At 45.3% G+C, this 27632-nt stretch overlaps 1 protein-coding gene across 2 annotated transcripts; it reads right to left on the reverse strand.

The window, feature by feature from the left end:
- Window positions 1–84: 84 nt before the first annotated feature.
- On the reverse strand, window positions 85–27632 carry SLC1A4 (solute carrier family 1 member 4). 2 transcript variants are annotated; one of them, XM_075707082.1, is made up of 8 exons: window positions 27097–27632; window positions 16941–16983; window positions 15444–15506; window positions 8871–9037; window positions 5703–5936; window positions 4393–4587; window positions 2792–2926; window positions 85–319 (listed from the first exon to the last, which is right to left on the reverse strand). In XM_075707082.1, the coding sequence occupies exons 1-8, from the start codon at window positions 27630–27632 to the stop codon at window positions 85–87; spliced, it is 1608 nt and encodes a 535-aa protein (XP_075563197.1). The 2 variants fall into 2 exon arrangements, with proteins under 2 accessions (XP_075563197.1, XP_009477005.1); XM_009478730.2 differs by lacking the exons at window positions 5703–5936; window positions 15444–15506; window positions 16941–16983; window positions 27097–27632 and having other exon boundaries at window positions 8871–9010.

Consider the following 27632-nt stretch of genomic DNA (forward strand, 5'->3'; position numbering starts at 1 on the left):
CCCTTGTTAGCACTGCAAATGTCTAAGTGTGTTAACAAGTCCCCGGTCCACCTCTAGGACGCGTGTTGATGAATGGCCTCTAGTTCACAATACTGATTCCTTGGATTCAGGGTCTGGTGTACTGGTTGCGTTGGAGACTTGGTTTTTGTGGGTTACCAAAGGCGATGTTTCCCCTTCAGACTTGTTGTTAGCGACCGCTTCTACGTTGACTTCCTTTAGCTCCTGCTCTTTGTCTTTCTTTTCTTTTTCATTCAGGTAATTAAGGATGCCTGCTCCTAGGGCATCCCCTTCCACATTCACAACCGTGGTGGTTCGGTCCCTGGTTAAGATCAGAAACAAAAAACAAAGCAGCAGGCTTTCAGCTTAAGAGAGTTACAATGCAATAAGGGGAGCTGATTTACCCCTGCTGATCCACTAACATCAGTGGAGCTAGACAAGGGAGATGTTGTTACCATAGGTATTTTCCACACAAGTATCATCACCATTTCAGAACTAAAAATGTGCACCGGAGCTGGTTTAAGGTCAGCCCAACTGTTACCATCAACTGGTTCTGGTCTCTCAGTGGGTTGCAGCAATGGTACTACTCTTTCTCAGGCATCCTTCTTTTCCCAGCTCACCTCCTTCCTCTTCTTCTTCCCCTGGCCAGCATTTTTCAAATGTGAGTTCAGAGCAGGAACTTAATTTGGGCTTATCCAGAAGGTGAATCAGAGCACCTGGCTCTCTTTTTTAACTAGAGAGACTTGTACCTTAACCCAAACACCTAAAGGGGTCCTTCCAAAAGCAGGCAGAACGACTGCGTTCTCTGGACTTCTTGCTAGTAGCACCTGTCCTAATCTTTGGTCCTACAACACAAAACTACTGTGTCCCAGGATCTAACAGAGGAGGTTTATGAGTCATAAAGAAGAACAGTTTCTTCACGTGCCTTTCGAGACTTCTGTTAGTCATTCTGCAGACTAACTTCAACATGTGGTCAACTTGTAACTGTGGTCCTCTCCGGTAATTAAATGGCTGGCATTAAAACAAGACACAGGACTCTTCCCTCCCTCCTTCCCCCTTTTGTTACCCTTGATTGTTGTTCCCTGACTGAGTTCCTTGACTAGAACAAAAGTGTTGACCACAGAGTGATGCTACTTATTTTGAAACGAAGGCAGCCAGCACAACACAGGCTGAGGGCAGCCCGGAGTGAAAGGAAGGGCAAGTTTTTCACTCTTGCCTCCAGGCACTTGTGAGCACAGATTGTGAAAAGCACAGCTACTATGTAATCCCTGAGGAAGACAGGATACAAAGAGCTAGCCACTGCTTTGCCTGTCTCTCCTATCCTTTGGATGTGGCTGATCCCCAAGAGTTGACATCAAGAAAGAGTTCGATGGCCCTAATGAAGCTGTAGGAATATGATTATGCTCCACAGACACGTGTGATGTGGGAAGGGAAGGAGGTAATACAGCTGCCGCCTTCCCCAGCCTCTGGAATTCCAGAGTATCCTCAGGCATCCTAATTTCCACATCTGCTGTGGAAGTACACCATCTATACAGAGAGGCTGGTGTTCCCAAAAAGCAATGCAGAGGGATTATGTACTGTCTAAACCAGGAACTGCCCAGAAACCCACCAACTAGAAAAAAACCCTAAAGGTTTCAGATCGCTTGACCCATACTGACCAGTCATTTCAGCCCACTACCCAACTTCAACCAGATGGCCTGAAAGCAGATTATGCTTTTAAATTATCAGGTCACGCTTACTTCACTAGCATTTAAACTCTAAGCATGCTGTAATTCATGAGTGCTCAGAGAAGCCCTTCCAGTCTGATTTTCTAGTATTTGAAAAACAGCAGCCAGCCAGGCTTGTTTGAGGGAAAGTGGAGACACTCTTTTCCATGGGGCTTATCTAAGCTGTAAGAAGTCACCTGCCTGTGGCATTTACACTTATCATGTACTTGTGGCTGGGTCCCCAATACTTAAAGCAAAACAAATTTTCTAGGCTTTCCTTAATCTAATTTAGGTGGTACAGAAGGTAAATTTAGGCCTTAACAAGGACATAACTACACTAAGTGGTGAGATAAGCTCTTCCGAACAGAGCTAGGCAAGGAGATAATTTCTCATGTTTCAAGGAGGGGAATGGCTCTTGGAAAGAAGAGAAGGAGCTGAGCAAAGGTCTGACCTCTTATCTCTTTCCCAGATGATGGAAAGAAAAGGTGGTAATGCTGTGTACTAAACTGGTGACTCCCAGCAGCATGTTTCAGCCGTGACGCTGCCCACAGCTGTGATGGGTGCCGCAAACCCTCTGTGTCCCTGCCCTGCCAATGGACAGCACCTCTCTGTGACGCTTGTGTTGGTGCTTTGACCAGTCTTGAACTACAAAAATAGTTCAAACAATAGCTGACAACAGCTTCTGATGGAGACTGCTTCCCACAGTGACCAAGAAAGCTTTTCACCACTACTCAGACTCAATTTCCTTTTTCCCCCTTCCCTCCTAGTGTCCAACTGTTTTCCAGCAATATCAACACCTTCTGAACAAACTTTTAACAACCCTTCTAAAGGGAATTGAAACCAGGAAGAAATTATGTTTCAATAAAGGCTGAGTAAAAAAGCTGAAGAGGGATTTTAGCATACTAACTGCTTTAATTGAGAAGAGACCACCTTTTCCATTATCTGTCAAGAGTTACCTGTCCTGTAGGCAGCCACATCTTGTAGGGTTTTATTTCATACTGTGCTACTTTGACTACCCTACCCCATGTTTCCAGCTGAACATGCTACATGTCATGCAACAGCAGATACGTGTGGCCTAAAGTACTTACACAATCCAGTCCACTGCTAATATCAAGGAGAGATCGTTGGTCGGAAGTCCAATGGCCTCCAAGATGATAGCGATGGTGAGGACTCCTCCGGCTGGGACCCCGGCTGCACCTACGCTGGATGCAGTAGCTGTCACACTGCAAATCAATTTGCATACCCAGTTAGCAGGCGCTCCACAGCAGTCCTCTTCTACACTTACGTCACACATTTCCCCGCTGTGGGAATTGTAAACAAACCTACAGCATGGGACACATAGATCATTTGCTTCCCAGGCAAACCCTTTCCTGCCTCCTGATGCAAAGTAATGGGTACAGAGCACAGTTCCTCAGCAGGCATCCACAGCAGCTACTAAGGCAATGGCTCTGTGTTTAATACCATGATTGCCTTTTCAGAAAAAACCCAACCAACACAACTATATCCTGCTGCCTTACTAATATATCCATCTCCGAGTCATGTATCAGTTCAAATACATTCAGTACATTACATCTCCTGGCCCCAAATGTATAAAACTAAACCCTGCCATGCAGGGTACTGTCCCTTCTCTGTGTCTCATTTGCATTCAAACACAGACCCTAAATCAAGAGCTGGAAACATGTGGTGCATGTGCTCTAGACACAGAACACACACCTTTTTGTGTGCAGATGTCTACAGCTGAGTTTTCCTTGGGCTATCACTGCATAATCCTCAGGCCTGTGTTAACACCTGATTCACTAAGACTACCTGTAAGGCTAATCTGGCCATCCGCAAAGAAAATAATGCCCCAGCCCTGCCTTAAATAGACAAACGATATACTGGGAAATGCAATAAGGAAGGAAATAAAACCTGGCCAGGGAGGGTAAAAAAATGCCAGGAACCGGCCCTAGGAGGCACGTGGCGGATACAGCTATGGCTTCTTGGCACAGTGAAGGGCTAGAACTCCTTGTAGGATCCTCACTTAAGGGATTTTGAGGAGGAAAATGAAGAGAATGACATTTCATGGGATATGGGACATGGGAAGATATTCCAGGCATGGAGGGGAAAGAGTTCTAGAGAAGGAGGCAGGACTGAGGTGGTGGGGGGGATAGTGGTACAAAGCAGTCAGGAGGGGAATGATAATGGGTCTGACCTGGGAAGCCAGCAATGCAATGGTAGGAAGGGCAGAGGTAAGCAGGAGCAGAGTCTTTAGTATGAATTTGATACATAAGGAACTGAGGAGCTGGCAGGACGATTTTCTAAGACATCCAGAGGGGGAATCAGGAGTAGCTTTCTGGGTAGAGCAGCATGCCTCAGTTACCCAGCTTAATGGTGAGTGGAGGGTGGGGGAGTGAGATGCTTAAGCAGGGAGAGGAATTTCACGTGAGAAACAGCTTTAAAGAGCTCAAAGTCTGTTTCAGAATTCAATTACCCCTCCCAGGTTCCACCTTTTATTAAATCGAGATTCTGGCAAATCTTATAAAGCTTGAAAGCCTCCATCCTTTAATCACCCTATAATTATGTTTCATAGCAGTTTGCAAGCTTTAGGTCAGAGATGTGGAATGCAAACTGCTAGCTATGAACAGAGAGACCACAGGCTTGAATTTGTCCGGGGGCCAGAAGGATGTGGTTGCAATAGCAAGCAACTTACAGAATTGTGAAGATTTGCCCAGGGTTGAGGTCGACATTGTTCAGCTGAGCAATAAACACAGCTGCCATGCACTGAAAAATAGCAGCTCCATCCATGTTTACAGTTGCCCCGATAGGCAGGATAAACCTACTGATCCTCTTGTCGACTCCATTGTTCTCCTCAATACACTTCATCATCGATGGGAGAGTGGCTGAGCTAGAAAGAGAGAATAGGGAAAAATCAAACACAAAGCGTCAGGATGCACTGAATGCAAAGTCACTGCCTCATGGCTTTCATGTTTCTAGCATGCTGCAGACAGGACTGTCAAGACAACGATGCCATTTTATAGTCTCTCTCTGTCACGACAGCAATGAGGGACCCTCCTTGTTGGTCTTGAGCAGTGGTATTTAATAATCTGCTTCCACCCAGAAATAGCTGATAAGGACTCTAATCTCCTAGAAGCAAGAACGCATGACTTAACACAGTATGCAGCCTAACAGGGCTGTGGAATGATCAAATCTCAAACCACAAAAATACACCAATAGATGCCAATATAAACACAACAGATGCAACAGCAATCTCTGTTAATGTTGTACTAGTACCACCTCAAATGAACAGCAAATAATTTAAAAAACAAAAATCACTGTTGGATTTATTTCTTCCATTATAAATTACATAGTTTTACTCATAAACCCTTTCCTACTTCATGTACTTCAGCTTCTGTGACAGACATGCATCTACTTTTGGAGATGACCTGAAATGATTTTATATAGTTATGATATTTGATCAGGTGTTTGTCCCTTGAGAAAAGTGTAAATGACATGCTTGATAGTTTGGTTATGACAAATAAAAGCTGATCAGACCAGATCTTTGAAATCAATAATGTTAAGTCCCTTTACACTAGCTAGTAAGTCTGCTTTGCTCCTGCAAAATTAGTCTAAACTTGTTCCAGATCCTTCTGAACTCGGAGAACTAAACTTCTCAGGACAAAGTCCCTCACTACTGACCCTCACTTTACTTAAAATTGAAACAACAGCTGGCAAGATCTTTTTAAAGCAAACACTTTCACATTTTCCCCCCAAAAATTCAAACTCAGCATCATGCTACAGTCCCAATATTTTGAGGAATTGTTTTCAACAGCTAATTATCAGTATGTGCTGTGTGGCAGGCTGCTGACAGCAGTGAGACTCTCTACACTCAGAAGTCTCTTTTTGCAATCTCAGGAACAATATTCACACCTAAAACTCAAAACAGTTTGGTGTTGGGATATAACCAGTTTACAATGACAAATATAACCAGGCTATAATCCCAGAAGAAGCACAGAAACCCACCTGGAGCAAGTGGCAAAAGCAGTGGCAAGTGGTGTGATAAGTCCTAAGAGAAAACGATATGGATTTTGACGTGTGGATGCAAAATAAATAAGCGGCAGAATGATGGCTCCATGGATGAAGTGGCCCAGAATAGAGGCGAAGATGTATTTTCCCAGACTGGTCACCAGAAGCACAATATCTTCCATTTCCACAATCTTGCTCCCAACAAGGAACATAATGCCAATAGGTACATACCTGTGTAAAGAAATATTGCCTGTCATTAAGTACAAACAAAAAGCCTTGAAAAATATGCCATTTTCCATCCTGGAGATAACATTCTTCTAAACAATATGCTGCTCCTACTGGAGGGTAGCACCTTATTCACCACACACTCAGGTTAAATAAATTTGGAAGGCCTCTCTAACACTCTTGCTTGGTGGAAGGCAAGCAGTCAAACTGAAAAAGCTCTGTTCACCTAGGCCTCAAAGACACAGCCAGAAGAGTGCCAAAGGGAAGCCAAGCGGGAAGCAGAAATGCTGGCAGAAGCTATCAGGACAAGACACCGGTGTGGAGTTTTCATCCATCTGGGAGGAAAGCAGGCAAAGACCTAAAGCTAAAGTCACTGCTGAAGGAATGGCAGATGGTAGGAAAGAAAAAGGAGCAGTATCATGTCATTAGAACAGAGAAACAGGTGGAAGAAGAGGATCACATGTGGTGACTACCAGCAGAAGTATGAAGTTAGGTCATTAAAAAGGTAGACATACTGGGTGCCAACATATTCAGCATAGGAAAGAAAAAGCTATGCTCATACCAGAGAGCTCAGCTAAAGGCTGCTGACGCACGTGCCAAAGATAGCGATTAACTCTGCTATTTACCTACAAAAGACTAAGTTAAATGATCAGGCTTCCAGAGCTTCCCTCAAGCCAACAGCCATGTACATGTACATTCCTGTGCTTCCTATCTAGAAACGTGCCACGTCTTAGGACATCAGCATTTGTTTGACGTTTCCTTTGTTGGGAACACTTGGAGCTGCTCTAGGGCAAGGGCCACCTGCGGGCCACAGCCACACCTCTGGTCCCAGTAGTGCAGCTGGGAAGACAGAATTGCCCTTGCACCTACAGCAAAACAGCTCCTAAATGAACCGCAGGAATCACTTCAGGCCCAGGGGCAGTTCCTCCAAAGCTCTACTTGGGATGTCTGTGTCTGAGTAACTCTGATGATACTGTCCATGCTCCACCCATTTCTGCTTCTAAGATTAAGAAATACTAAAAGATCACCCAGCTCTCCAAAACCCTGCTCCAAGCACACATGTGACTACAAAAGATCTGTCTGTACATCTCAGCAACAAAGAATGTTTTTTCTCCTACTCTCCCCTCCAATCCAATGACCATGTTCAGACAAGCTGATCTATGGAGTAAGGAGAAACTTCAGAAGGTTTGGTTAAGCATGCAAAGGTTTGGAAAGGTGGACAAGCCTTAAGGTTCCCCAGATCACTCACTCCTTCCTAGCCTGCCTCTCCCTCAGTGGTTCTGCAGCATCTCTGTTCTGTGTAGCGAGCACCTCTCTATGTCCCAGATCAATGTGAGCATCCTCTCTCTGTCCTCCCTTGGCCAAATCTCTAGGGGGGCCTGTTGAACCTTTCCCACTTAGCCTCCAGCAATTCTGCAACATACTGCCTTTGAACTACATTTCTGAGTGCCCCGGTTAACCAGACCTAGCTGAGCCCCGTTCCTGCACAAGCTCTGCAAACATGAACACCAGATTCAGAGCTGAGACTGGATCCCTGCCCTTGAAGAGGGAGGCTGGAGAGGAAGGAGCTGAAAGTTGAGACCAAAGTGCTGCTAAACACGAGAGCAGCTGTTGAATGGGATTTCACCCATTCCAAAGTATCCTTTGGGAAGTACATGTAGCTTCACAGATTTTGAATAAATACCAGGATGACACAAGACCCTTAAGGAAGGAGAGAACAAGTTAAGGGCTACGATGCACTGCAGTGTTTAAGAGTCAGCTGTGGTCCTGATAATCCACAAAGTAAAGGATTATATATCAACTTGAAGTGTTAGCACTGTAATCAGCTGAATACAAGAACTGCCTCTTATCAGTATTCAGTGTCCAAGGAATTACACTCAGGAGTAAAAGACTTAAGCTGCTTTGAGACTTTGAATTTTTCAATTCCTTATGACAGCAACACAGAGATCTGCCTGTGTAAAATCAGGTGTTTCGTTAAAACCTTTCTACTTCTTAGAGGGAGGAAAACAGTAGGAATGAAAAATGCAGAACGAAGGGAGAAAAAATACTTCCGCTAAGGTAAGCTTAGCTTTTCCTTATAGCTTCTGGAGAAGCAAGCACAAATAAGAAACAATTGATCACTCTGCTAGTAACACTAGTCCCTGCTTCACCCAAGAAAATGAAAGAGATCTTAGAAGAGGAATAGAGATTTAAAGATCCACCATATAACTCAGGCTCTACTGATAACAATGGCAAAACACTCAATAGCCAGCACTAGTTTCAGTAGGATGGAGAACATAGCCCTGGAGACTGTTCCTCCCTTCTGTACAAAGGGAGGTAGGTTCTCCATCATCCTTTGATGCAAGTGGACAGGTGGGGCTCTGTATTCATGCACTCAACAGGGTTTCTCTCAAACCAATACCAGTGAGCGGGCTACCTTCTGTTCTCCTGAGATATCTTTCAGGTCAGTATAAGTAACCTTTAGACCAACAGAAAAATCAAGGCATGAATCTACAAGTATGATTTTAGTTGCACACTGCTTTTGCAAGTGCACTCCAAGCACAAACATCCCTGGCCTTCACATGATCATATTCCTCACTTGCTCACATCTCCTTTATTCATTCAAGGCCAGTGCCTGTAGGCACATGATGGCAGCTAGCTATCGGCTTATGCTGCTTTGAAATAGAAAGCCTTATTTCCACTAATTAATCAAGAAGGAGTCCTGGAGAGGATTTTTAAGCAACCCTCTGAAGTGTTCCAGACTGATACCTTAAGCTGTACATGACTGTCTAATTACAGGGCACAAGCAAGAAGAAAAGACCCCATCATGTGACACCATGACATTCACTTTTTCTATGATGAGGGATCTGGTACGAAAAAGCTGGAGAGATGGATAAATGGTGAGATTCCTGAACTGAGCATAATAGTGTACTGCAGATGTATCTGTAGTCACACACTTACCACATAATCCAGGAAACCAAGACCATAGTTGCCTCATTGAATGAATTAAAGAAGCGAATCAGATCTTCCCCTTCCTCGCCGAGCTTTTTCAGCGCCACTCCTAAAACCAGAGCGAACAGCACCAGCCCCAGGATATTCATCCCTTCAATCTCAGTACCAACAGGGATCTGTAGAGGCAAAAAAGAAGGCTTGTTAGATGCGAGGCCGGCACAAAACACACCAAAAAAGGGTCACCTCATTTTGCTGCTGAAATCAACAAGCAGAACCAATTTTGGGAAGGAAGAACCTATTCTGTTGAAGGAAACGAAACAAGATCTGGATGCAGTCCAGGTACAAACCTCCCTAATTATGAGCTGGCATGGATTCACTGGAGAAGGAAAGGGCCTGCCACTACCTTCCTTCATGCTCTTCAATATGATACGTGTGCTCTCAGTGACCTGAGCAGGAAACCTCCCCAGTTTACTCAGGACAAGCTCCACTGCAGATGTGAAACAGTACAGGCACCAATCACACATGTGCAGTCAAAAGACTGAAACCTTCCTCCCTGTTTCCCTGTGAGGGACGATGGGTGTGGGAGGGACCACAGGTACAAGTGGCAGATACTGGTGATACTGACTTCCTAGCTCTGCTTATTCCACCAAGCATCATTCACTGTCAGTACTGTGATATTCTACTGCCCAAACAAATCATACCTCCAAGAGGCTTGCAGCGGTCTGGCCCCAAACATGCTCTTATTTCCTGGCGCCTCTGATGGGAATCTGCTCTCAGAAACTGCCAGCTCCATCACTTTAGTACAATATTTACACCAAGGTGAAAACCACAAGAAAACAATTAATGTTATGAAGCAGAAAGGGGGGAGAGGGGCAGAGAAAGGTAGCAAACCCTGGAAACCTGCTCATTCATCTGTCCACGTCAGCTGTGGGAGATGCAGAGAGAACAGAAGAAATACCTGTTCCCCTTCTCAGAAATCATGTAGCTGCACAGTAAAAGTAAGAGGATAAAACCAGGACCCACCTATTGCCAGAAACCAGTCTACTCACAAGTCTGCTCTGCTGGCCCTTCGTGGTTTATTTCTCAAATAGAGCTAGAGCTTGTTTGGCAATGTAGCATCGTACAAACTGAATGAGTGTTCCTGTGGCTACATAAAAATACAATTGTTTTGACAAACTGTTTTTTCCCCCCCCTCAACTTGGCTGTACAAGCTCAACATGTCAAATTGTTGTTTTATTTGGAAGGGCTTCTAAAACAGATTAGGTTTGTGTACACGTTTTGGCCTTCTGGCTAGTTTAAGTAGACACTAGCTCAACACTAAGAAAGAAAAACATATTCTGAGCTGAAAGCTTGAAACGAATATTGACTAAAGAACTTGGGATACTGATCTGCTAAATCTGATAAAACCAGGCTGCTTGAGATGATATTTTTCCTGGAAGTATACTGCTGAACTGGACTGTCTCTTAGTGGCAGGTGGAAACAAAGTACTGCAGGGAAGGGGATAAAACATAAATTACACACAAAAGCATGAAGGCTAAATTGCTGTTAACAGAAGTGTTTACAAACAGGTTATGGCTTTTTTTTTTTATTTGCTAGCTAGAAAATAATTATATATAGGATCTACAATTTTTTATGGTAGCTGCTTGTTCAGGGCTAAGTAGTCAATATTTATTTGATTTCTGATTGAAAGAATTGAAAACATGGACAAGATATTAAGAACGGGGCACAGTGTATCTCCAGAGATGTGTGAAGAAACGTGCTGTTTTCTCCACACACGGTAACACTTTTTCTGTCTGGATAGTTTTGTCTGTATTCTGTTTTGTGTGCCTGAAAGCCCTAAACTCTTCTGTGGTTAGAAAAGTTAGACAAAAAAATGACACCCTCCTATTAATTGAACAAACTGTCTGTGTACACGGCATGCACATGTTTTTCTATTTTTCACTTTTGTTGGTAAAACATAACTCTAGGGTAGGAGATAGGGTTTACCATAAGGCTGAAGAGAATCTAACAAAATTTCAGTGACAATTTATCAGTAACAATGTACAAATCAATGTATGACTCTCAATTTTATGACTAATTTATTAGCAGGAAGAAGTTAAATGTGTAGTAAAATAGCACAGCCATGTCATCCCATCAAAACCAAAGCTTTCTCTGGGAAGTGTCAACTTGGGCAAAATGTGAACATTTTTACACCAGAAAAGAAACACTAACTTCATTCACATAGAGTGAATGCAACACTTTTTCATTTTGACACAACTTTTCACCTTCTAGTTTGGGGTTTTTTTTTTTCCCCCCAACTCATTATTTTATACTATAACATCTTATATTGGGTTCATTTGATACAAGGCTAATATGAAAAGTTCAGCTCGGAACAGAATTCTACCATAATGGGCCCAAACTTTTTCCACAAAAAAAAAATATCCTAAAAACATTGAATGCTCTTTTGTTTCGGTTCTCATTCAGAAAAAAAATAGATATCAAACTTTGCTATGGAACAGAAATTCAGGCTGCTGCAAGTGCCCAGCATCTTAACATGGATGTTACTGGGAGGGAATTTCATTATACTACTTTATACTGATGTTTGCAAAGCATCTCTGCCCTTTAAACTCCTTCTATTGGAGATTTGCTTCTCAACTCATTGAATGCAGCAGTGCGAGCCTGAAGCCCAGCAACCTGCTACCATTTGGGCTTCTCAAACATCCAGTCTCAGGAATGAGGCAGAAGTGTACTGAATCTGCAAGAGGATTGCTCAGCTTTCCACCACCCGTGTAGGGCACACAGGGTCACAGAGCAGGACAGAGCTTGGGATGCACACAGGAGAAGCAGGGCCAGAGCTCCTAGTGCTTAATTTGGAAGGTCACTTCCCTGACTAGAGAAGTCCAGGGCTCTTCTAGGTCATTCAGTCCCCACAAGCATCAGCTGCTCTACCTTCTTCAGAGCCATGGGTGCCAAAGGCTTGCCAAATTTTGTTCTTGGGAAGCTAGAGGAGGGCAAGAGGTAGTAGCATCTCCAGTTAACTACAGCCAGGACACAGGTGGCTTCTCACCTTTCGTCTTAACCTTCACACTGGCCTACTGTGCATAAATTGGCCAATTCTCCTCAAACTCCCCTACACCTCTCCAGAACGACAATACATGGAGTTTAGTCTTCTTTCACCCTCAGAGATATTTCTCTCCACCTTGCTCCCAGCATTGCGATCACTGCTGCCGCTGTTCTCCAAGTGCTGACACCTACTAATCCTTCAAGCATAGCTCATCTGATATGGGGACCCCTGAATTATTGGTGACCAGAGGGAGGACTGTGTGCACAGCCACCAAAACCTTCTTAGCTGTTTCCCTCTATTCACTGTCATCCTGCCACCCCTTTCGGGTCTTGCTCTCCCTTTCTCCCTCTTGAGCCAATTCCTTTACAACACACAACATTCACCATCGCCTCCCATCACTGCAGATGTAGGCAGAAGGTGCATTATTTGCACAGAGTAGTAACTTAGTGCAGGAAATTACTCCCTGGAAATCAAGGGAACAATCTGTAACGTTCAGGGAACTTCACCTCCTTGCAGTACAACACGGAAAGAGTCCAGCAGTAAATCCTCAGCGGAAGATCCTCTCAATCCCAGCCTCTAAAACTGGCAGATGCTGAACAGCCTTTTTGTACTCTAACAGAAGAGAGCATCACTCCAAAGGAGCTGCCAAACCAAGCAGCATTGTGGACACCAAACAAAAACAGCTTTAACGAGAGCTTTGTTCCTGGCTAAACTATGGGATGCATTATTGTTTGCTTGAAATGATGTGTTCTGGTAGGAAGATTCATGGAGCTCTTCTGGTCCTTGAACCTCTCTGAAGATCCTATTGTTTTTTAGCTCTTGAAACAAAATGCTTATCAAGGAAACAACTGCTGACATTGAGCTGTCTCAGTAGTTGGTGGCTGAAAAGAAAATGCAGCCGTGTGATGTGAGGAAGAAGAGCAATCACAGGTTTGTGTATTTTTACTGCTGCTACAAGAGGAACTCAGAGTCCCCCACAGCCTCTCCCCACAGCTGCAGATGGGGAACTGAGATAGTCCATGCCCCAGGAAGCCTTGCTGCCAAAGGGACAGAGAGGATGTAGCCATAAAAGCTAGGTAAACACAGGGGGAGCATGTGAAACAACAAAAAAGACGTGGCTGAGCAGACACCTACGTGACCCGCTATTCGTATCAGTGAGAGAAGACAAGGCCTATTAACCAGTGGGGGGGGGGGGGAATTATAATCAATGGAAAAATTTTGCTCTACACTATTCATATGGAAAGTAGAAGGAAATCATTTCTCCTCTTCAATCAAATATTCTGCTGATGAAAGAAAACATTAGATAGGAATATCATCTTGTTTCTCTGGAACCCAACTTCTATCGCTATGATATTCATACTACGTATTATCCAAAAAACATACTCTTCCTTTCCAAACTTAACCAAACTCATCTATCCATAAATAATATGGTCAGACCAGTACTGAAACTGAACTAACAAAACTGAGACAATGCTTTCTTTTTATTTGGTCCGCTCTTCCCTAGAGACAGTAGGGCGTCTTCTGGAATTAAAGAAGCTCAACTCTGGTTTCACTCCAACAACTGAAGAAAAGTTTGGGAAAAGTAATAGTGGAAATAACATTTACATCATAACTGCTGGCAAAAACAGGCACCAGTGACAAATTCAGAATATTTTCTCTGATATTGCATCAAACAGGAGTCTGATAAATGGGAAAAGGAAAGAAGAAAACTGAAAAAGAACCTCATGTTTTAAATTGCCAAAAGATGCATTCTTTTCTCTTGAGGAAGTCTGATGGCTTTGAACAAGCATTAAAAAAGTACTTGACAGCCAGGCCTATGTCCATTGGATATGGTTGGCCCTGATCCGTGCCTGGTTGCCAAGGAGCCCCTATCAAACTTGACACTGAAGATGAATAAGAAGAGTCTTACTCACCTTTCATTCACCCCTGCTTAAATGAAGAACAACTCTACACTCTGTAAGCAAACACACATGGCTAAGAGCACATCGTTACAGTCTTTCATATTGAACTTGGTTTTTAGCAGCACGAGGCTGCATGGGGCATGTACTGCCCAAGGATATAATGGTGTAAGAAGAGAAAGTGGTCTTTTGGGATCACATGGCCCTTCTGCAGTCATTGCTGTGCACCCATGTCAGATGGGGTGAGTGCAGATCTGGGCTAATGCAATCCTACAAGCAGGGGCAAAGCCCAAGCAGATGGGGTTGCCTTCTTCCCCAGTGAAACCGCTCACGGTGTGATAGCAGGCTTCTAGGCAAGGGCTGACTTTTGCCCTGCTCTTCTTGTGCCATCCAAGTCACCTGTCACCGTGCCTCCAGGGCTGGTGAAAGTTCAGCCTGTCAGCCGAAAGCAGAGTTTGGAAACACACTGTTCTGCATCGCCTGCTCAGACACCATGCATGGCGAGGAGAAAGTAATAAGGCCAGTACTTCCTGCACTCAGGGGTATGCTTCAGAGTCCCTCTGGATGAGCATAAACTGCTTTTTTCCTCAGTGGTTTTACAAACTGGTGGGCAAGTCCCAGCTGAGCCCTTCCATGACAAATACAAATATTACAAGTTTCTTGCCCTAGGGGCATTCAAGTCATAATAAAAATATAGTAACCCAACATCTAATACTGATCTCGGATAATCAGAATGAGCCTGAGAAATAGAAAATAACCCTGAAAGTAATTTCCAGTCTCAGACCTGTCTCCCCAAAATGCCATGAAAGCACATGAGATACTTTATTTGGAGCGAGGTGACACGTCACAGGCTGGGATACTGGGCCTGTTTCATAGCATGCTGCCTGTAAGACAACAGTAATTATTGCTGGACCATATGTTGGCTAAAGATGTTTGACAGCCCCGTGCCACAGGAGAGGCGCCACTCAACAGGATATAGAGCATCTCTAAGTCCTACGAGCTACATATGGAAGGTAACACCCTCTACCTCAGGTACACCTGCAAATTAGTTTCCTTTTTTACACCACTGCAATAGCAGCCTATTTGTAATGTTCTGTCTATAATTTTTACTCCTTCAGACCTCTTGTTACTGCTTCAAACAAAATTTCAGCAGCATAGCAACAAGAAAAAATTCTCAACTAACCTGTTGTGGGGTTTTTTTGTTTGTTTGGTTGGTTGGTTTTTAAAGAGCCTTGGGTAGTGGAAAAAAGCTCATTCTCTCCAAACTGTTAATGAAGAGTAAGGTTTAAGGGACATATTCAGCCAGCCTGATTCCTATTTTAATTCCAAGTCTACAGAAAGTTATTTGGAAACATTAGGTAGAGTGATTAATCAAAATTTAGATCAACTGAGACCAGGTGTAAGAAAGCATGGCCTAAAAATAAGGTCTCAAGGGTCAGATCAGTTGAACCCAACTCTCCTGTCCATCGTAGATTTCTTGTGAGGATGTGGGTAACTCATCTGGCCTGTATGTGTCTCAGCTCCAGGCAAAGAAAAGTACTTGTTTCTTTCCAGTGACTGCTGGAAAAGATTACAGACTGCGAAGTAGTCAAATATTACAGTTGACAAGGGTTTGTATAAAAACCTAAGAAGTGACCTTACCTTTTCCCACGTGACATTTCCAGAGGTAGTGTTTCTGAGCAGCATCTTATATTCTGTCGCATACTGCAGGTAACGAAAAAAACCAAACAAAACCACAATGTTTGCTGATCAGATCATCAATATCATCTAGCATTTCACAAGGAGGAGATTATTGTTAGGAGGACTTTTTCTGGAGACTATACTATGGAGGCTAACAAGCCTGTCCTATGCAAGAAAAGGGAGTGACAGCATATGCAGCTCCTTCCCCATGTGCCAACAGAGAAGTGCTCTGTGACCCCCTGAGCTCCCAGGTTTGGGCAGCAGCTGAGGAATGCTGTTGCTCACACACCACGCTGTCGCATGGCTCCTGCAGAAGCAGGTGCTTGCACTGTTCCACTGTTAGAAATGGTGAGGCAGGCATTAAAATTGTCAGTAAAATATCTAAAACCTTGGGCAACAGTTTACTTTGATAGATAAGCTAGATACCTTGCAAAAGCAGGGCACTTCTTTGGGCTTGTTTTCTTTAGATATAAAGTAAGGGAAAGAAAATCTTACATACTTGCCAACTACCTACGACAACAGCAGCATAGAGGAAAGGAGGACTTCTGTATTTCATCCGTGAACATACAGAACCCTGACACTTAAGGTATCATTGAATATCCTTTTCTTAATGACATTTTTGTACTGCTCCTATTTTTATTTATGGCATATTGACTTGTATTGTATTATATATACACTCAAAACAGAACGTGATTTTAAGAGTCTGACCTTGGTTTTGATCCAAAAGCAAACCCACAGAATACCATGAAGGCAAAACTATTGTTCTGCTTCTGTATCATAAAGAATCACTCTGCCCCACAGCAGTATTCTCAACGGTGTCTATCCTGGCATCTAAAATTAGCAATAAGAACTATCTCAAAATCTTCTTGGAGCCCCACAGCTCCTGCCCATCAGTTTAAACCACACTACGTTCTGGTGCCAGTTATCGTCCTACCACACTTAGTCCTCTGTCGGAAGAGAAGCCAGGTGGAGCAAATAATCCAGCAAGGGACACAATGGAAAATACTGAATAAAAGCATCAGGCAACAGATAATGCTTACACACATGGGAGCCTAAAAGTCTTTAGCCTTGTCTGTTCTGAGCCCAGCTCCAAACTACGTACCCAAGGGTTTCCCAGCTAGCTCCTGCAAAGCGATAAGCAGCCTCGCACAAAGCAGAGCTGTCATTGCTGCCCAACATGGCACCCAAAGTATAAAAGTTTAAAGAACATTTTTGGTGGAGGTACAAAACATAGGCTATGAATATGCTTTTGTTTGAGGAGTATTTTTCAAAATCAAACCATTTGCCATGGAAGTTGTATGTCTGATTATATCAGGTGCTTTTAAAAATCCCACCTACTATAAGTAAATTAACTTTTGGTATTTTCTACACCATCTTTCTAGTCCTTTTTCAAAAAAGAGCAGTCACTTTTTCTGTCCGTGCACTGTAGCTCATGTCCAAAGTTCACATATATCTTACCGTTCGGAAAGCTGCAGCAACAAGATTTGCAGGAAACAGGTTTCTGTAAAACACAAACAAGAAAATGAAATATTTCCTGTAGAACTTCTAAAATGAACACACCAAGGTATTTTACTCTCAGAAACTGAAATCCTTTTGCAAAGGCAAGCATATTGGCATTAGTGAGGTGCATACTACAGAAGATACTCTGGCAGCATGGGGCAGATGTCTTGGTATGTCTCCAGAGGTGTGAATGCCATCTTCTTTTGCTCACATAAAAAGGTCCCTGCTTGTCTGCCACACCTAACCATTGGGGTAGGGACACCAGAGGCAATCAGACACGATGCTAGTTATACACACCCATCAGCCAGTGGCTATAGAAACTGGCTTAGTCACACCAGCTGCAGCAACAGCTTATGGCCTCCAGGGTCAGGCAGATTTTTTAACATTACTCATGTGATTACACTTTGCTCACAGCATCAACACTAAGGACAATACAATCAGCAAAATCCACTTAAAAGAATGGCTTAACCCTTCAACATAACAAGGTCAGCTTCCCTGAACACAGAGGTAAAGCAGAACAATATCATGGGCCAGAGTTGTCTGCAAGGGCTTAGGTCGTTAAACAGCAGAGATGAAAGTAGGTGCAACTCATATGGGAAGTTGCAACATCTGAATTCGGTAGCGCCCTCATACAGAAATGCAAATCGAGCATCGGGTTTGCGCAGAGAGGATAGCATGCAAAGCAACGTACGCTTCTACTGGGCATCCAGTGTATATGTGCACCTATGAAGCAACAAAGATAGGAAAAATGGTTAACTGGACCATGTAAGGAAAAAGTTGCTTCTTGTTGTATTTTATAGTTGGTTTTAATGCTACACTTCCTTTCTCCGCTTATGGTGAGCAAAGAGCACCTGTTCCCCTAGCCAAGTGGTAGCTTTTTTTGCTGCGTCAGAAAGCAAAATAGCTGTTCTCTGGGGTCACAATGGGACCCTAGCTGGTGAGGGCAGGAAGGCTAGGGGTATGAACTGAAAACACTGCCAGCCAAATGCATCAAGGAGGCGTGGCAACCCTTATGGCAAGGAAACAAAAGACCTTACCCAAAGCCAGTTAACTGTGGCAAAACACATTTGGTTAGCTGCTCCCCATCCTTTGCTCCTTTTGCCGCTCTGAAGAAGCTGCAGCTACCTCCAGGCTATGCACTGCTAACCTCCCCCCTGTTTTGCTGTAGTTACCCTGGCAAACCAGGGTTTTAAACCTGATTTTAAACCAGGCTTTCAGTTGTGATGATTCCACAAGTGACATGGAAAGCAAAAATCCGAACCACAGCAAGAAACAGAGCAGCAGAGTCAAATCTTTGAAAGCAAGAGGGAGATTAAGATATGGCACAGATAAGGACTTTAGTCTTTTCCACTGCATGGTTCTGTTATCCTGCCACACAGTGAGGGTTTTCCCACAGCCTTGACAGCAGTGTAAAGTACATGGACCTTCATCAAACAAGTGGCTGCTGTGAACTACCTCAGCCTCTCTGGTGCATTACAAGTGTACTAGGAGGCAGCTGCAAAAGCCAAATTGCTGTAAGAATAATTTGGCTTCTGGAGTCTATGTTCCACTGAGCATGAAAGAAACAGCAACTTTTTCTCCTTAAAATTTGACAATACAGCTGTCTGTCTGAAAGTAGGAGAGCGAGCTCTAACACTGCAGAGATGCTTAAGAATTGGTCAAGTAAGATCAATGGAAGAGCTAACGTGCATCAATTCTTGCACAGCAGGAACTCTCTGGTGGATAAAAGCCTCATGTAAAGTAAGAGCAGACTTACTTTTACCACGAGTAAAACATCACGTACACAAATGGGCCCAGCTCAGTGCACAGTTTTAACCAAAGAAAAGAAAACATGCTGTTGGGAAATTAAGGATATTTCTTTTCAGCTTGTCATAGCAGGATGATTACTTTTTTAAAAAAAAGAATTGACTGGATTTTGAAGAGGCAAAGAGATGAAAAAAGACTGAAAACCAACCAGAAATCAAATTACTACTTTTTTTAAAATCAGCTCTTCCATCCTGAGGAAACAAAGCCACAGGAAGCAATCCTAAAGCCTAAACAATATGGTTCTCCAATGTTTAAATGTGGTTGAGAAACCAAACCCTCCATAATTTACACAGTATGTGAGGCATGGGCCTCAGTAATTAAACACTAACTTAACTCCAAGCATATACTTAAAGCACATATTTGAGTCAAGCCAGCAACCCTGCTACAGCAAGGCAAGGGTCAAGTTCTTGCTTCAAGTGTGAATAGCTCTAAAGCTATTAAAATATGAGCATAGCACCAGCTGCAGGACTCGACTCCAAGAACAGCAAAGAGCATTTTTCACAATCTACCAAGTAAAAAATTCGGATCTCAATTCAGCAGCACAGAAGGAGCTGTGTGTTTTGTTCAATCCAACTTAGAAGTACACCTGGCTGCAAAGTCACAACAACATGTAAAAAAAAAGTTTTGCCCCTCTGTTTCAAATCCTGAAGTTTAAGAACAAAACATGTTGGGTCATAAAAGGCAATCAAGAAATAAATGGCTTATCTTAGAGGCACGAGTTCTGCAAAGACTACACTCACCGCTCACCTAAGATCAGTCAGCCTGCAAATTAAATTAAGCTTTAATTATGGGTGGGTCAGACCACACGGTTTTACTGTAGGATGGATTTGTGCAAGAACACCACACCAGTGCCTAAAAAAAAGGGGTAAGGAAGCTGCGTGTTCCAGGGAGAGCCAAAAGCTGGCTGCTGACCTGCCTGGGCTCATCATGTACTTGTGCCTGCAGGCTTTGCTCATCATGCATGGCGAGGCAAAGTTCACTCACCACAGAAATCCAGACCCAGCTCTGTCCCTGCAAGCCAGCATTCGCCATGTCCCCAAGCCCAAGCGAAGGAGTCGCATGGGGAAGCACAAATACCCGCTCCTGCCTGGGTGAGCCAGCAAACAAGAAAGCTGATGAGCTGGGTAATTAGGCATGTAAATTAAATGTGGGTGTCTGCCAGTCGGTTTTTCCGCGTGGACCAAGTCTTGAGAAGTTGAGTGTGGTTTTTTTGCTTTGAAAGCCCATACCAGATGTGAATGTGGAATTTAAAGAAACCCTGGATTGCTGACTATCGCTGCTGTTTCTAATGGCCCCCACCCCCCCCACACTGCTATGCCCTGTGCTAGAGAACATAGATCCCTTTTCGAAGCATATGTGGGTTATTGCAAGAGCACGCCACTGAGCAAGCCCTGAGTCTGGGTGATAAGGAGCCCAGCACAGGGTTCTGGGGTTGGGCAGCCTTGGCCCCAAGATACAGCGAGACAAAACTTGCTGTGTGGCAAGAATGGCCGAGCCAGTGATGCATGACATTATGGCATAGGGGCAGATGCGCGGCATGCAGCCCAGGTGCTCCACTGCTGCCGGGACCTTGCTCCACAGAGAGGGATGGATTACCCACACATGGACCCAACTGCCTTTGCGGTGTAAAGGCAAAGTAGGTGGTACAGAGAGACTTTACTCCCCTCGCCAAGGACCAGGCAGGAAAGTCTCTCTCTGCCTGTTGCAAGTCATGCAGACAGCCCCCAAAAAAACAATTATCAGAAATCCGTCTGACAGCTGTCAAGGGTGACAGCTGCGTCCTGGGGCTGGAGTGACAGCTGGGCTGAGCCAGGAAACCTCCATGTACCTGCACAACACACAGTGTGTGAAAGCACTCATCTCAGATCCTCTTAAAATAGAAACCAAAAAGTGGCAGCACCAAGGGAGGGAGTTTCAGGGTCCGAGTACTTTCTGCCTGAATACTGCACTCATCACACCAGCTCCCCACGCACAGCCAGATAAATGTAGCTTTTTCCTTTTCCCCAGGGAAGAGCTGCTCCCATCAGAGAGGAAGGGACCATTACTCCTCTAACCAAATTCAGCAGGAAGGTCTCACTGTATTTTTTTTTTTTCTGCAATAGAAATCTTAGTTCAGCTGCAGCACCTGCTGCTGGGACTCCCAGGTGACTAAGGAAACCTGGAGCTGCAAAGGGAGCAAAAAGGGGCTGTAGTTCTCATCTTTCTCAATTTTGATATTATGGGCAAATTCCTCTCTTCCTTACCCTGTATCTTTCCACCAGCAGGATAAGGATGGCACAGGAACTCCTTCATTGCTTGTGTAAGGGATTATTATCAACAACTGTTTCTAAATGATTCTTTTGCTAGAGCTCTGCAAACAACTTTGCTCTGACAGCAAAAGCATGAAGGGAAATCCAGGCAAGCAGAATGAAACCCTAAAATACTATGCGTTCCTCTTGCATTGCTTCTTACAAAAAGGTTCCACTTCTGAGGCCAAAAACCTTGTCGCTGGAAAACATATTTTTGTGAGGAAGCCTAGAAAAAATACTCTGTGTTGTGTTATCTCCTGGTTTTCTTCAATGAAATGTTTTCAACAGTCGGTGTCCACTGCCGGCAACTTTATTGCCATCTGTGGCAACCTGCCAGAGCCCAGTTTCCATTGCTCCAGTACCTTTATTTTTCTTTCTGTCCCAACATTTTCATTCAATATCACACAACAATTTTTCTCATCTGCTTTTTGATATGTACATGGACACACAATACATGCCCTGGACGTGAGTGTGTACATTTGCTTTAACACACAGAAACTTGAAAATGCGTTTACTTATAGCAGATATTTGATACTTTCTTGCCTTAATGGTCCAGTCTGCATCTTTGTTGTTATAAAACATAACTGGGGGGAGTCAGTAGTAAAAGGCAATGAATATAAAGAACAAAACAAAGGAGCAGAAACGTTCAGAGGCTTCCTAAAAAAACACCACCAGACACTGCAGCCGCATGAATGAAAACGCTGAATACTTCCTACAAAAATCAGTCAGCAACCTCTGTACTTCAAGAGAGGATCCAGGCTCAGAAAATGACACCAGCAAAGGTGGACAGTAACATTACTACCTCCCTTTTTTCTGAGGGTACCCCGGAGTTAAGAGCTAGCCATCCAGCTACAAAACCCAGTGGTTAGCCTACCTCGGGGACCCACCATTGGCGTAACTGCAGCTGTTCCCTGGCCACTTCTTACTCTATTTATCACTACAAATGTGGCATCTCCTCCTTCTCTCCTAACACGCAAGTTTTGCTCTCCTTACACACTGGGATTTCAGAGATGGCCTTCACAGGTGCTGCCTTTGGGTGACTCACAGGGAAGACCAAGGCTACAAGAAGCAAGTGGCTACTGGAGCAACCGGTGCCCAGCGAAGGTCACCACACGAATGCTCTGGACCCCATGGTCCACCCTGGCCATCTGCTCTGCAGTCCAGCCAGCAAAACATGACCGATGTGTCTCCCTGTACTCAAGCTCATGCCTGCCTCCCCTCCGGCTCCAAAGGCTCTCAGAGCCAACGCACGGGCTTGCTGATAGTGCCGTGGGTACTCCCTTTGGCAGCACAGCTGGTAACCTCTGGCAGAGAGACAAAAAGGGCAGTGAGGAGCAATAAAATTTAAACTGCTTTTGCAGATTTGCCTGGCAGCCTGAGAAACCCTGACCTTACTGCTCCGGGCAGACACCTGGACCCCTGCATACACTTCCTATAAAAAGTGGATGATGCTACTACCTCCATCCCTCCCCAGACTGTTACGGCTAAAGCTGGATTAAAAACAGAACTCCCTTCCCAAAGCCAATTCCATGGTTTCAAAACATGTTTTCATCCCAAAATTGGGCAAAGAAAGCCTGTTCCAGACCTTTTTTCCCACTAAAAAAATGTTGTAAAATACTTTGAAATGTTCCTTCTTGATGAGTGAGATTTTCTACTGAAGTCTTTTGTATGAAATTATAACAAAATATTGACCTCACTGAAATGAAATGCCAGGATCACCCGCTGTTGGAAATTTTGACAGAATCAATAGGTTTCTGTGAAACTGTTTAATTTTGTTGAATCAGGAAATATAAATCAGAGCTAAACCAAAACTCTGACCTTATCAAAACATGCAGTCTTGACAATTGCCCATCAAAAGTGTTAACAAATCAATAGATTATTGCAAAATGCTTGATCCTGCTGTTTCAACCGCTTTCCAACAAGCTATAGGTGAGCTGTGTTAGCTGGTGGCTGGAGTCACCTTTATCACTACCCCTCTCCTCCTCACCTGTTTCTCCCTGGTTAGACGCCTGGCGCGATCAGAGCCAAGCTGGCTCTCTGCAATGTCACCTACGCAGATGGGTGCTGAGCCCCAGAGCCCACCGTATCACAGCTAGCCTCTTCCTCCAGCCACTACCCACTTGATAGCCAGGCTGACAAGAGTTCCTTATTCCCTGTTGCTTTGCCTTCTCCACCAAGCAAACAAGTAAGGGATGAAACCAGAAATTCTAAAATTTCCCTTCACTCTCCTCATCTTCTTCTGGCACTCAGCGCTTGCCTATTTGGTACAACCGAACCGCTCTCCATGCCAGATGCTCTGGAGATGTTCACAAGGTCCACCTTCAGCTAAGACCATGAAGAGTAAGAGTGCTCCAGACCCTGGCTTAATATAAGAGCCTGAACTGGGTGCTCTGGAGAAGCCTGTCTTTCTTCATTGACATGGGACAGAGTTAAACAAATCCAAGGTCCCCCCTTGAGTTCAGAGCATGCCCCACTTTTGGGTTGGTTTGTTTTTTTTTTTAAGCCATCAGCCTTGTAGAAGCACCTCTGAACTCTTGCTAGATCCCTCCTGTGATAGCTGAGCTGCAGCCTCTCCCTGCGTTTGGCCATCATCTTTTAGGGAGCTCCCACATGACCGACCCGAGATGATGAGATATCAGCATCCCTGCTGTGCGTCACAAAGGCACCTTCAGGACAGCTCTGCTGTCCCCACCCCATGTCCTGCGGCAGAGTACAGCGTGTCTAAACCCTGGCCAGGCATACTCGAGGTTTACCTCTTGCACTTGCCAGAAGGGAAACCAGGAGGGTGCTCCAGCACCTCCAGCCAGAGGAAGGCAGACAAATCAGACCTGGAGGTTATGGTCAATGGGCAAAACAACACAGAGACAGCCTTTTGGTTCATCAGTGAGTCATCATTCTTTTGCCACCAAAGCTCAAGACAAATCTCTTTTCCAGAGGTTGTGCCTGCATGCATAGGTGCATGTTTGCATGGAAGCTTTAGACTTGGAAACTGAAAATCATGACCAAGAATTAAGCTGGCCTCCAGACATCGCTGCAACAATGGAAAGCAACATCTTTGGTCATTAACTAATACAATTCCCAAAAGCAGAAGGGATCTGCATCCTGGGAAAGGACACCCTGTGTCATCCCTGCAGAAGCCATGGCAAATACTGACTCACAGCTGTGATTTCCTCTTCGCTGTTTTTTCCTTGGGCCATGTTTTACATCTGCTTTCAGTGGTGTAGGGGAACTCAGTTTACCCATTTGCGCCTCATTTTTACCTTTTATCTGAAACTGAGCAGGGAAGGCTTGAAGGACACAACCAGTCTTGTGACACAATTGAAAACAAAGTTTTCTTGCGTCTAATGGAAAGCTTCATGACCAAAAGAAGGAAAAGGAAAAGCAAAAGCAAAAAAACCAGGATGCTGCAAGACCCACCCACACTGAAGGCAATGGTTTCAGCCCTCCAGGCCCTACAGACTCAAGACCTCGTTAACTAACGATGAGGTTGCTCTGGTACCTTCCATCACAGCAGGGACCAAGACCGATGCTCAAACCAGAACACCCACATTTTCAATAACAGTTAAAAAAAACCCAAAAACTTAAAAGGCAGAGGGAGAGAGATATTATTTACAAAAAATCACGTAACTCTCTCTACCCGAGTCTGTCAGGGATTTGTGCTAAGACTGGGAGTTTTAGTGATGGCTGTGTCTACTCCATCTTTTCTGGACTGGATTTTGCTGTCACTGCTGTGACAACGGGACTGCCCAACAATGTGGCTGCAACAGCCCTTCCCTGGGGCTCCAAGAAAAAGCTGAATTCACAGCCCACTGTACATGCATCGGGGGAAAGCCCCTGGCCCTTTATTTCCCCGAAGGAATCCCTTCTGCAACCCACATGCTCTACCCAAGTCTCATCATTATGAGCATTACTTTGGAGTTAAGGACTCAATCTCACCATCATAATCCCTTCAGAGATGAACTCTCCACCTGCATTTACAGAGCAGAGCAAGACACAGCTTTCTGCTCCCATCTTCACAGATGTTACCCACAGCCCGAAGCTCACTGGAGCATCCCTGCCCTGTTTCTCAGCTACATCCTACTCCGTGCTGCATGGCGACACAGGAATGAAACACAAGCTACAGAAGCCACGCCAGGATGCACCCAGTGCAGCCACCGCTACAGTCATCTTGCCAACTCTCCCAGTTGTGCTGACTCCTTTTTTTGTAATTTCCTTCACCTGCCTACACTTCCATTCAACTCCATGTCACCCTTACAGCCAGCCCACCTACTCCCACCGTCCTGTTATTACTTCTTAAGGTGCTCTGTCAGGAATTGCTGCTCCTTAAGAGAGATCCTTAATTATCCGTCCTTAAGAGAGGTGGGCTGAGGACACGAAGTATGTGGTTGCCAATGGGAGGAACCAGACTTACTTTTCTGTCCAAAGGGAACATAATTCTCTCTGGGGGGAGAAAGGGACATTAACATGGATTTGTAAATACAGTTTTGGGGTTGATTTATTTGTTTTTTTTAAACTCTTTTTATCTTTGTTGCCACAACCATTTACCCAGACACAGCGAAAAAGTCTATCAGCTGAAAAACTGAACTCATAAAAGCAAAGCAAATGATCTAAAAAATCCCTCACTCAGCTTTATAATTACCAAGATATCTGCTAAGCACAACTCTCAAGCCATTTCACTGGTATGCAGGTCACCTCCCTTACTCTTCTGTTTGCATCTTGGTAGCAACATCTACCACCTCCAAAGCCATTCACCTTCCAGTGTTTCAGCAAACCTCCACGCTGCCTACTGAAGCACTATCAGTTCCCATCACTCCCTCAGCTACGCTTGCCAGCAGGGACCCAGTTGCCGCTCCCCAGTTTTCCCTTATTCCACCGCTTTTCTCAGTCGCCTGTAATACACTTTTCCACGACTGTCCAACACTACTCAGGTGTGAAAAGCGGTAGAGCCAGACACGGGATAACAAAACACATCAGCTGTTCACATCTGGGGTTCTGCACCAAGATTCATCAAAGCACAAGAGACTGCAGTTGGCAGTCCGATACTCAAAAAGCTGGCTGGATCTCTGCCTCATTTTTGTAAGAGTTCCTCTCTTATTTAAAGAGCTGGACAGATCTCAACAAGACATGGGCTCTGAGAAAAAAAAGAAGGTGAAGGCTGCAACTTTGCAAGGAGGAATAAGGATAAAACAAAAAGACTACGATCTGGTTAGAAGTGGAAGTCTTGCTTCCAGGTAGTTTTGGGGAATGCGAGTCTTGTCTCTGCAAGGTGTGGAGGTGGGATGGGAAGCTCACAAACATACAGGGTGTCCTTACGCCGGACTATGTTTAGGGTATGTCCTCGATGGAAATACAGGGTTGCATTTCCATCCCTGCACCTACAGGAGGGCACTATAAGAGGCAGGTTGGCATTTGTGTGAGGAGACTGAGTAAAGGGTAGGAGAATAAAAGAAAAAGGTGCGTGTGAGGGATGGGGAGAGCTGCCCTGCCCTGCCCTGCCTGCAGGACACAGGCAACAACAGGCAGCGGGGCAGGGGAAGGTGCCAGGCAAGGCCATGTCTGCCCTGCAGCGAGCACCCAGGAGCTGCTCTCCCTCCAGGTAGGACCAAAAACGGGCCCAGGCACCCAGAGCTCTGAGCAAGCCTGCACCCATCCTTGCAGCTACCCAGCCAAAGTTAAAAGGGGGAGAGGTAGAGCACCATGCAGCCCTACACTTAACCGGGCTGTGGGTACCTGGGCAGAAAGCAGTGCCTCTGGGGGAGCCAGGATAAGAAGAAAAAGAAGGAGGAGGAGGATGAGAAGAACAAGAAGAAGGAGGAGGAGGAGGATGAGAAGAACAAGAAGAAGAAGGAGGAGGAGGATGAGAAGAACAAGAACGAAGAGGATGAGAAGAACGAGGAGGAGGAGGGGGAAGGAGCTGTCAGCTGCAGCATGCAACACCGCCGGGTCTGTCATCATCCTCCGGCGGCGGCGGGGAGGGCGGGAAGGAGGGAGGGGGATGGGGGAGAGCGGGGCGGCCTCACCTGACGAGGTCGAGGAAGGAGTCCACCGTCTCCTTGCTGGTGGGCACGGCGCCCGGCACCCCCAGCCCGGGGGCGTTGAGGGCGGAGGCGCCGGCGCCGGGGCGGATGATGAAGCCGAGGGCGACGGCGAGGCCGGAGGCCAGCAGCGTGGTGCCTAGGAAATAGGCGAGGGCGATGCCTCCCAGGCGGCCGAGCGAGCGGGTGTCCAGGCTGGCGGCTCCCGACACCAGGCTGCAGACCACCAGCGGCAGGATCACCATCCGCAGCATCCGCAGCAGCAGCTCCCCCGGGAAGGCCAGGTAGGCCACCTGCGCCGGGCCCAGCGCCGCGCCGCGCACGGCGGCGCCCAGCGCCACGCCGGCCACCACCCCCGACACCGTCAGCACCACCAGCCCGTTGCGCCGCAGGAAGCCCCGGCAGCCCCGCAGACGACCCCCGCGGCCGCCCGGCTCCGGCTCCGCCGCCGCCGGGCCCTCCGCGTAGCCGTTGCGCCCATTGCGGGCCTTGCCCGCCGCCTCCTCGCCCGCCGCCTCCAT

This window comes from Pelecanus crispus, chromosome 3 (genome assembly GCF_030463565.1).
Source record: "Pelecanus crispus isolate bPelCri1 chromosome 3, bPelCri1.pri, whole genome shotgun sequence".
In the NCBI taxonomy this organism is placed as follows: Eukaryota; Metazoa; Chordata; class Aves; order Pelecaniformes; family Pelecanidae; genus Pelecanus; species Pelecanus crispus.

Coding starts and splice junctions, on each gene's coding strand:
- SLC1A4 (XM_075707082.1), bottom strand. CDS start 27,632: ATGGAGGCGGCGGGCGAGGAGGCGGCGGGCAAGGCCCGCAATGGGCGC. Junction 2,927..4,392: donor GGGCAAATCTTCACAATTCT/GTAAGTTGCTTG, acceptor ATTGATTTGCAG/TGTGACAGCTACTGCATCCA. Junction 320..2,791: donor TTAGCAGTGGACTGGATTGT/GTAAGTACTTTA, acceptor GATCTTAACCAG/GGACCGAACCACCACGGTTG.